General features: G+C 34.5%; 1 protein-coding gene across 1 annotated transcript; it reads right to left on the bottom strand.

The window, feature by feature from the left end:
- Positions 1–650: 650 nt before the first annotated feature.
- LOC141619835 (uncharacterized) lies at positions 651–1,112 on the bottom strand. The gene has a single exon (XM_074436857.1). It carries the CDS (start codon positions 1,110–1,112, stop codon positions 651–653), a length of 462 nt encoding a protein of 153 aa, XP_074292958.1.
- Positions 1,113–12,114: the final 11,002 nt, after the last annotated feature.

The following is a 12,114-nucleotide window of genomic DNA, read 5'->3' as shown; positions in this document are numbered from 1 at the left end:
TAGAACGATTATGTATGCCAACAGACGCACGTGCTGTGATGTACCATATGCTAGGTACATTATGAGTCAATAATAAGTTAATTCATAAGATGGGCTTGTGAAAGCCTTAAAGTACAATTGATGACTTGTACACATGTTTGGATGATAAACTAAGTTAAGGTGTTGAAGGGTTGCACCAACTTTAGTTTCCAAGCTTAAAAGGATTTGATGAAATCCTAAGCTAATGTTATTGACAAAGGAGTAAGAAACTAAGAAAAGTGTTTTTAGTTTCGCGCATTGTAGATTCCACAAAAGGAATCTAAGTAAAATTGTGATAAAATAGTCAACGAAGGGATTAAGAGCGAATCCCTCTACAAATGACTTTATCACAAGTTATGTCATAACAGTGGGAGCATCTTTCAAGTTAAAGAGCCCAAGTCTAGTAAGAAGTCTAGACATATACTTAGATAAATTCATGTCATTAGAGATGACATTGAATGGAAGGAAATAACAATTAATAAAGTTGGAATATATGGATATCGGGTATATCTACTTGCCAAGCTTATATTTTTTTTGGTGAAAATGTGAAAATATATTAATAAAGGATAATTAAGTTTACACTATCACCACCTACATGACATTTTCCAATCTAATACATCAGATAATCAATACTAATCATATACTGGTTCCCATGGTAATTTAGTCATCTTCAAACTCCATTTTCGTTCTTGGCACCTTCCTTGTATATCTTGCTTTACTTTCCTCAGGAGAAATCTAGGCGCCAAAACTCTATCTTCAATTCTCGCTATGTTCCTTGCATTCCATATGTGGTACCATAAAGCAACAATGGCTGCCCCAATAATCTGCTTCTTCATCAGAGAGGGGCATCTCCAAGCAGTAAACCAATCCACCACACTTGTCTTAGAAATTGACATACCAAGCCACTCATTGAGGAGATCCCAGCAACGTGTGCAATAAGTACAATAAGAGAATAAATGTTGATGCGTTTCATTCTGTAATGAGCATATTGCACAAGCCATATCAGTAGTGATACCAAACCTAAACAGCCTATCCCTAGTCATCAGACGACCCTGCACTATAAGCCATCCAACAAACGCATGTCTGGGCACCATGGTCTTGTTCCAGATCAGAGGATGCCAAGCTTATATTGCATTTTAACTAGTGTTAATGATACACTAAAGATTATAGAATGTGAAGTAGTAATAGTGTATTGACTATTCATATGTGATAATCACATTTATCGTTTGAGTTTTATTAAACTCACCCGCTACCTTGTCGTATCCGAATGGGTTGTAGAGACAAATTGAACCCCATTAAAGTGAACTGGATTGACATAGTATTCGCCCCTAGTTACTTATATGAGGTGACGTCTAGAAGTGACTAGAGTGTGATGCGATTGATGGCAAGTTCAAGTGTCATAGAGTCATATGGGATGACTAGTCGATCACATAGGAAGACTGTATGGGACAATCTGTCGGGCAGTGACCGCTTATAGAGTTCTGGTAATTCATAAAGCCTGGTCGTGGCAAGAGCTACTATAGTATTCTTATGAGTCAATTCTTTTGACTAGAGACTATTCGCCCAAGTTGGCACAACTTCTGATTAGCTTTGATTTATACTCTAAGATTTAAAAAATGAGGTCAAACTGGGTATATTTTGGGTTATGATGGACTGTGGCTGAACAAAGGGAATAGGGCGATAGGAATTATCCACCCCTTGTCAGGGTTGTTTGAAATCTCAAGGCCACTCGAGGAGTAGTTAACTGGAAATGCGTGGCCACGCTCGGAAGGTATCCATGATAGATAATTCCGGTCAAACAGTTAATCTCCAGATCGAGAAAACCACTTAAGATATGATCAAGTGTAAGTACGACCTGCAAGACACCTTGCATTGAGTGGGAGATTGTAATAGGACAAGAGAATTGGTGACGCACACTTGTCGAGGACAAGTGGGAGATTGTTGGGAAATGTGTTCTCAACAATAGTGCGATCACATGATTTAAATATCATTATTAAATCTCATACTAAGAATACGTGAGGGATGATTCTTTATACAGTCGACTGACCGTCATTAATCAGTAATGATTGGCTAACTAGAGTTTGACATTACTGTCGTGTGACGGTGGTGGTCAGTTGATCCCTTTAGGTCACACCTATAGGATGAGGCCCAAATAGATATTTAATTAATTGTATGCGATATAGATTAATTAATTCCTTAATTATGGGAGTGTAATTTTGCGTCTTATTTTAATGTGATTAAATAAGATTAAGTTTAGTAATTAAGTGTTATATTACTAAATTAGTTGAGGTATTAATATAAGTTTTAAGGTAGAGGTAATTAGTTATTTAAAGTTACAAGAAGTTGTAATTTTAACTAACTAGTAATTATGGGACCAATTATATGTTGTTATATTGGTAGTATACTACTCAATAGTGGAGTGTATATTATATTATTAATTGTAATATTTAAGTGTTAAATGATTACATTAATAATTAATTATGTAAGATAGTTAAACATATGACTTATAAGCATTTATGGGACAAATGGCAAAAGGCAAAAATGGACCAAAAATGGTCCAAATTTTCGGCGATATTAAGAGCACAAGAGATGCTCTTTTGTCTTATGTTGATGTTGGTTATTGTGTGATTGTGACATATCACACTAGCCTTTACATGCTACATCTTACACCTAGGCTTCCTACACTCTACCTACACTTTACAATAGAGTAAAAACAAATGCAAAATATTTCCCACATTCACATATGGCCACCGGTTTTTGGCCTTTATAATGGGCATTTTGTTGCTCATTTGTGATGTTGTTCTTTTGCTTGTTTTCTCTCAATATTTTCCCTCACATGCAATTGCATAAATCTCTCATAAATACTAATACATTAAATCTATTACTAGAAGTAGTAATAATAGAAATATTAGTATCATTAAGGTAACATTTCTACTACATATCTAGTTAATATTAGTAGGAATTTTTGGGATTAATCTTGGGTGCAATTTATTGGAGTGGCTTCTATATTTGGAGTCTTAGGAGGATTATCCATCTCATTAAGCTCAAGAACAAGTGAAGGAAGGTGACCTTACTTGTGCCCACATTTTCGAACCAACCTACAATGTAAGGAACATTGTTTTTCTTATAAATCTTTCATTTTGTTATGCATGTACTAGATCTAAAGAACAAATAATTAACAAGTTAATTAGTTCACTATTAGAGGAGTCTAATAATAGGTATATGAACCTAACAGTAATGCCGCCTACCTTAGCTAGTTCTTGAGCTTTTCTTATGGATGAACAATATTCAAGTGTAGAATTTCTTTCCAAGGATTGTACCAAGATAATACCCCTAATAGTTTAAATTAATATGAGACTAGTATTAATAAAAACTACCTTAAAAATTGACAGAAAATAATTGTATTATGCTCTTGAATATTTCGGTCAACATGGAGGAATTTATGAGCTCTCCTTGTTCTCTCAAAAATGTAGAGTAAACGGAACCACTAGTAAAAATATAACATGTATACTTTTTCAACTTATAGAATGAAAAATATAAGAGAAAAACTCTTCTTTTTCTCTTTGGGAAACCGGGTAGCATGGGAGGAGAGGAGCCAATGCCTGAGCTTGTTTTCTTCCCAAGAATAATAGATTTGCATGGCTATGAAAATGAGTCATCATTGTGTTTCTTTTGAATAAATAAATTAGACAACCCAAACCTAATGCTTCCTCCATAAAACCGGTTATTACCCATAAAAGGGAGGTCCATTTTATTTTTGTCATTTGTCAATTTGTGACATATGTGACATGTTACTTGACATATTACATTATAATGTATTTTTAACATATTAAAAATCATCATATAATTAAATATGTCACATACAAAAATAATTAGTAATTCATAATTACTTGTACCAAAATGGGTCATATAATTATAAACTACACCAACTTGTATTTATAATAAATTATTCATTCTATTTTTAATTGTTTCATAAACAATAAATTAATCTAAGTAATAAAACAATTCGATTACTTAGACCGAATCTTATTTAATCAAATTTCAATAAGACACGTAATTTTACTCACAAAATCACTCGTCAATTTTAAGGAATTTAATTAACCCGTATCGTCATACGATTAATTAAATAATCAATTAAGAGCATTACCCTATAGGTATGACCTTAGGAGATCAACTGGTCACCACCGTCGTACGACAGTAATGTCAAACTCTAGTCAACCAATCATTACCGATATGTGTAGACCAGTTGACTAAGAAGTATTACTTTCCCTCATGTATTCTTAATACGAGATTTAAACATGTGATCTCATTATGATCAACAATGTGATCGCATTATTGTCGGGGACACTCCAACAATCTCCCACTTGTCCTCGACAAGTGTGCGTCACCAATTCTCTTGTCCTATTACTATCTCCCACTCAATTCAAGGTGTCTTTTAGGCCGTACTTGCAAGTGATCACATCGAGAGTGGTTTCCTCGATTTGGAGAACAACTGATTGACCGGAATTGTCTACCATAGATACCTTCCGATCATGGCCACGCATTTCCAGTTCATTACTCCTCGAGTGGCCCTGAGATATTGTTATAACCCTGACAAGGGGTGGACAATTCCTATCGCACTATTCCCTTCGACTAGCCACAACTCATCATAACCCAAAATAATCCCTTTTAACCCCATTTACGAAGGTCATAGGAATATAAATCAAAGTTACTCTGAAACTGTGCCACCTTGGGCGAACAGTCTTTAGTCAAAAGAATCGACTCATTAGAATACTATAGTAGCTCTTGCCACGACCAGGCCATATAATTTGCCAGAACTCCATATGCGGTCATTAGGCCCGACAGAGTGTTCCAAACCGTGTGCCTCTGTGATCGACTAGTCATCTCTTATGACTCTATGGCACTTGAACATGCCATCAATCGCATCACACTCTAGTCACTTCGAGACGTCACCTCATACAAGTGACTATGGGCGATTACTATGTCAATTTAGTTCACTTTAATGGGGTACAAACTTGTCTTTACCACCCATTTGAATATGACAAAGTAATGAAAAATTAAAAGACAAATGTGATTTTGCATATGAACAAATCAAACAACTCTTTTATTTCATATCAATATCTAACATAAAACTGGCATGCGTTTAAGTCCCATGGACACAACATGTCCATCATGTTTAGCCTGCGATAAAGGCTTGGTGAGCAGATCAGCAATGTTATCATCCGTCCCAACCTTAAAAATCGCAATTTCTTTCCTTTCGATGAAATCTCTAATTACATGGAATTTTCTAAGTACATGTCTAGATCTATTACTATACTTGGGCTCTTTAGCTTGGAAGATTGTCCCATTGTTGTCACAATAGAGAGTAATGGGATCATTGGCGGTAGGTACTACTTTTAGCCCTTCCAAGAATTGCTTGATCCACATAGCTTCCTTGGCAGCTTCTGATGCTGTTGTGTACTCAACCTCCGTTGTAGAATCCGCAATCACAGCTTCCTTGAAGCTTCTCCAGCTTACGGCACCACCATTGAGCATGAAAACAAATCCAGCTTGTGATTTCATGTCATCTCTATCTGTTTGAAAACTGGAGTCCGTGTAACCCTTAACACAGAGCTCGGAGTCACCTCCAAACATTAAGACAGAATCCTTACTCCTTCGCAATAAGTACTTAAGGATGTTCTTGACGGCAATCCAGTGACTCTCACGTGGATTTCCTTGATATCTACTCGTGATGCTCAAAGCATACGAGACATCTGGACGAGTATATATCATGGCATACATGATTGATCCAACGGCGGAAGCATAACAGATCAACTTCATGAGTTCAACATCTTTGGGTTCGGTGGGTGATTGAGACTTGCTCAATATGGTCCCACTAACCATCGGAACCAAGCCTCTTTTAGATTGGTCCATGCTGAAGCGTCGAAGAATATTATCAACATAAGATTCTTGACTTAATGCCAATATCCTTTTGGGTCTATCTCTATAGATCTGGATACCTAATATGCGTTGTGCTTCTCCTAAATATTTCATTTGGAAATTATTTCCTAGCCACTCCTTGACGGAAGACAACATAGGAATATCATTTCCAATAAGTAGTATGTCATCCACATACAATATTCGGAACACAACATTGCTCCCACTGAACTTCATTTATAAACATGGTTCCTCAATACTTCAAGTAAAACTTTCTTTTATGACATGATTAAATCGATGGTTCCAACTTCTTGATGCTTGCTTAAGACCATAAATGGATCTCTTAAGCTTGCATACTTTGTTAGGATTTTTAGGATCCACAAAACCTTCGGGTTGTATCATGTACACCTTCTCTTCTAAATGCCCATTCAGAAAAGTGGTCTTGACATCCATTTGCCATATTTCATAGTCATGAAATGCGGCGATCGCTAACAGTATCCGAATTGATCTTATCATAGCCAGGGGGCAAAGGTTTCGTCATAGTGAAGACCATGAACTTGAGTAAAACCTTTTGCCACTAGCCTAGCCTTATATACATCATCATGTCCTTCTATGCTATTCTTTACTTTGAAGATCCATTTGCACTGAAGAGGTCTTGCCCCTTCAGGCAAATCCACCAAGTTCCATACTTGATTTTCATGCATAGAATTCATTTTGGATTTCATGGCTTCAAGCCATAAAGCTGAATTGAGACTAGAGATTGCAGCTTTGTAGGTGGCGGGTTCGTCATTTTCTAAAAGTAACACATCGAGGGTCCCATCCTCTTCGGTAAGTCCAACATATCTATCAGTCTGGTGAGAAACTCGACCCGACCTCCTCGGTTGAGGAATAACAACAGAATTAGACGACGAAGGAACGTCTTCTTGCATCTCTACTTCGGTTTGTGGCTCTTGAACTTCATCAAGTTTAAAATTTCTCCCACTTTGTCTCTTAGAAATAAACTCACTTTCTAAGAAGACAACCTCACTAGACACAAACACTTTGTTTTCATGAGGTTTGTAGAAGTAACATCCTCGGGAGGTAATGGGGTAACCTACAAAGATGCATTTTTCGGATCGTGGGGCAAACTTGTTGTCGGTCTTTGCCTTGAAGTAAGCATTACATCTCCAAATCTTCATATAGGATATATTAGGAACCCTTCCTTTCCACATCTCATATGGAGTCTTTTCGGTTGCCTTTGTTGGACTATTATTCAATGATTTGATTGCGGTTTGGATGGCAAATCCCCAAAACGAGTCGGGTAACTCGGTTTGACTCATCATAGATCGAACCATATCTAGTAGGGTTCGATTTCTCCTTTCGGCAACACCATTAAGTTGTGGTGTACTGGGTGGAGTGAGTTGTGACACGATGCCACAACCTTTCAAGTGTGAATCAAATTCATTACTAAGATACTCTCCACCACGATCGGATCGTAGTGCCTTTATCCTTTTGTTCAATTGGTTTTCTACTTCATTTTGAAATTCTTTAAATTTCTCAAAAGCTTCACTCTTATACTTCATTAAGTAGATATACCCATATCTACTTAATTCATCGGTGAAAGTTATGAAGTAATCATAATTTCCCCTAGCGGTGATAGTCATTGGTCCACATACATCGGTATGTATAAGTCCCAATAGTTCACTAGCTCGAGTCCCTTTACCACTAAAAGGATAACGAGTAATTATTCCTAGGAGGCATGATTCGCATATACCATATGATTGAAAATCAAATGGTTTAATAACATTAGTTGAAACTAATCTTTTGATGCAATTCTCGTTGATATGACCTAATCGACAATGCCAAATGTATGATTCATTTGGATCACTTGATTTGAGTTTCTTCGATTGTATATTATAGATGTCTTAACTTGGATTAGAAGTTTCTAGAACATAATGCCATTAATAGAAGAGCCTCGGCCTATGACCAAGTCATTTCTTGAAATAATATAACAATTGTTTTTAATGGCAAAATTAAAACCCTCTATGTCTAACATAGCAATTGAAATAATGTTCTTAGAAAGAGAAGGTACATAAAAACAATTATGCAAATACAACTCAAATCCATTTGCTAAAACAAGCACATAAGTTCCCTTGGATGTAGCCGCTACCCTAGCTCCATTCCCAAGACGAAGATCAACATCGCCCTTGCTCAGCTTTTTCACGTTTTTTAGCCCCTGTAAATGATTACAAAGATGAGAATCGCAACCGATATCTAATACCCACGTTGTGGTAGAAGTAAAATTTACATTAATAACATAAATTTCAGAAGGAATTTTACCGAGTAGAATAACAAGTCCATCCCTAATATTTCCATAATATATGGGGCAATTCCTCATCCAATGTCCCATGCCATGACAATAATGGCATTCATCATCAACTTTGGCTCCTTTGGTAGTCCCACTAGCCATCTTGTTTCCATTGTTGAATCTTCTACCTTTCTTTCCCTTCCTTTTGAACCACTTTCCTTTTGTTGCAAGAGCTTGCTTGGTAGAACTCCCACTAGTTTCGACATCCCTTTCTTCCAAAGATAAGGATCTCATATATTTAGTCATAGTAGGAGGTATGGTGGAAGTAATGAAATTAAGGTTTCCATCGGAACCGATCCCAAAATGAAGCTCTCTAGTAGTATCGAGATTGTGGTTGGAGCAAATATCGTCAAATAAGTTATGACATGACTCAATGGTAATAGGTGTTGTTGCATTAGTAGGATCCATTGCGATATATAAACTACAAACATGGAGGCAAAGGAAATATTAACATTTGTCATTTGATCAAACTTGCAAACATTTTTAAACAAGTTTTAAATATTTATATAGTGACCTCCACCCAACTATTATAAATGATCCCAAGATCCAAATTCATATTAACTCGGGCATGGTGAGCCGATTCACCCCTTATCAATATAACTCGGTGGATTAACTCTTTAATCGATTCTACTTCTAACTCTCGGTCGATAAAATTACTCTAATATTTATCTTTAGCCCGGAACACATGCGACTACGGTCACGAATACTTCCGTTGAGCTCTATCCAAATTTCGATGTAATAACTTTTTACTACCCACTTACCCAACGTAACAAGTTTAGCACCCCGGTGAGCCGAGCCTACTTCCTTATGAAATTGAGATTCATGGTTTCTACTATTTGGTAAGGCTAATTCTCAATTATTATTTAGTGAGAGGTCTTGTCAATTTATTATCTATCACGTTTTGAGTGAACTAAAGCAGTGAACTACGATAATTATAATTGACACAGTCGATGACTCGATAAAATAAAATGCATGTTTAGTTATGGCGATTTAGTGATGCATGCAAACATATAAATAAATGCTAAACATAAAACATAAAATCATAGTATAGGCTTCCTAAAAAGAAAATTTAATTAACTATTACAAATTCGGAAACCAACTCCATTGGTCCCTTGAACTTCACTTGGCACGCATTCCAAGGCAACACCGTCTTGTCGGAACGCCTTTCCTAATGGCACCGTCTTCAAGGATCTCCGGAATTACAAGTAATAATTAAAAATTACCCAATTTCCTATTATACATTTGTAATAAAAATTAAATCTATTAAATTACAAAATGGTGATACGAGATCACAAAAATTACAACCGAATCGATATTCCCATACATTCCGGGTAATATCAATTAAAAACTAAGGGCATACTAAGTAAAATTACATAATTCAAAAAATTATATAAATAAAAAATATGACAATAATAAATAAATGCAGCATTAAAATATGTATGAACATGCTTAATTTTATGCCAAATCGCCTTTAAAGAGCTAATATCGTATATTTTTCTCGGTTTTATGGATTTGAATGATTATTAACTATTAAAATCATGAAACATTTCATAAATCACATTTATGTTCAAGTTAATTACCATAACCTTTTAGGACTCAAAATTTAGTCTTCATAAAAATTTCAACAATAATTCAACTTGAATTTCTAATATTATTCATTTGGACTCAAAATATATATAATAAACTCCAAATTAATTTCAAATAATTTTAAAATTTGAAATTTAAACTCTTGAACATTCTGGAATAATTCCATGACATTCATAATGTTCAAAAATTAGGTTAAAAATTTCGAAAATCTTTCGAGAAAAAACATCGTTGCGGTTTATCGAATTTGACAAATAAAATCATTAAAGTATAAGAAAAATAATTTAATAAACTTTTCACTTTTAGATATGATAAGTGGGATAAATAAGCAACATAGGACGTTTTTCTTAAGTCATGAAATATGTTTTAGCATAATAGGCTAATTTAAGTCACTATTTATTGAATTTTTACTCAAAACTTCATAAATCATGCATAAGGAGTTCAATTCGTCTAAGATTTTTACACACACTGAGTAAAAATGCATGTGACAACATATTAAATTTTTATGACCAGATTCGAAATTTAACTCATATTAACCTAATAACCCATTTAAATTCAACTTTAACTTATAAAATTCAAATTTTATGCAAAATGACTTTATTTTACACTAAATTTAACATGCAACCAGTAGATTATATTTATGAAATCATATCCAAAAATCACTGAAAAATTCAAAGTTTAACTCTTTTTCGTTCAAAATTGACATTTTTCTCATAAAAATCACATTTTAATGCCAATAATATATATAATGAACAATAAAATCCATAAATCATCCCATATGACCTAAAATCCATTTAGGACCAGAAACGTTTAACATGCAAAATTATTTTGTGATTTATCTTATAAATCCTAAATAACAAGTTTTATTTGTTAACTAATTAACTCGGAAAAACAAACCCGATTTTGCATGCAACAACCTTGAGCTCTGATACCACTTGTTGGGATTCATTAATCTCATTTGATTACATATTGAATATGTGAATAATTAATTTAGTCATAAAATTAATTCAAGATCTTATGCATGCAAAACAAATACAAGAGTAAGGAGAAAATCGATTCCTTACATTTGATATTTCGGATATATGGGCACTAGTAAGGTCGCCTACCTTAGCTAATTCTTGAGCTTTCCTTATGGATGAATAAGATTCAAGTGTATAATCTCTCCCCAAGGATTGTACCAAGATAATACCCTTAATAGTTTAAATTAATATGAGACTAGTATTAATAAAAACTACCTTAAAAATTGACAGAAAATAATTGTATTATGCTCTTGAATATTTCGGTCAACATGGAGGAATTTATGAGCTCTCCTTGTTCTCTCAAAAATGTAGAGTAAACGGAACCACTAGTAAAAATATAACATGTATACTTTTTCAACTTATAGAATGAAAAATATAAGAGAAAAACTCTTCTTTTTCTCTTTGGGAAACCGGGTAGCATGGGAGGAGAGGAGCCAATGCCTGAGCTTGTTTTCTTCCCAAGAATAATAGGTTTGCATGGCTATGAAAATGGGTCATCATTGTGTTTCTTTTGAATAAATAAATTAGACAACCCAAACCTAATGCTCCCTCCATAAAACCGGTTATTACCCATAAAAGGGAGGTCCATTTTATTTTTGTCATTTGTCAATTTGTGACATATGTGACATGTTACTTGACATATTACATTATAATGTATTTTTAACATATTAAAAATCATCATATAATTAAATATGTCACATACAAAAATAATTAGTAATTCATAATTAGTTGTACCAAAATGGGTCATATAATTATAAACTACACCAACTTGTATTTGTAATAAATTATTCATTCTATTTTTAATTATTTCATAAACAATAAATTAATCTAAGTAATAAAACAATTCGATTACTTAGACCGAATCTTATTTAATCAAATTTCAATAAGACACGTAATTTTACTCACAAAATCACTCGTCAATTTTAAGGAATTTAATTAACCCGTATCGTCATACGATTAATTAAATAATCAATTAAGAGCATTACCCTATAGGTATGACCTTAGGGGATCAACTGGTCACCACCGTCGTACGACAGTAATGTCAAACTCTAGTCAACCAATCATTACCGATATGTGTGGACAAGTTGACTAAGAAGTATTACCTCTAACAAAATCTTTTGCTACCTTGACGGGTATTCGGGATTCTTTCAAATCCCGATACACACGAATGACCAACACAATACCACTTTCACATGCCCCTACGGTACCTTTGCCTATAGGAGAATATCC

Source organism: Silene latifolia, chromosome X (assembly GCF_048544455.1).
Source record: "Silene latifolia isolate original U9 population chromosome X, ASM4854445v1, whole genome shotgun sequence".
Classification (NCBI taxonomy): domain Eukaryota; kingdom Viridiplantae; phylum Streptophyta; class Magnoliopsida; order Caryophyllales; family Caryophyllaceae; genus Silene; species Silene latifolia.
This window is presented reverse-complemented; position numbering and strand designations above follow the sequence as displayed.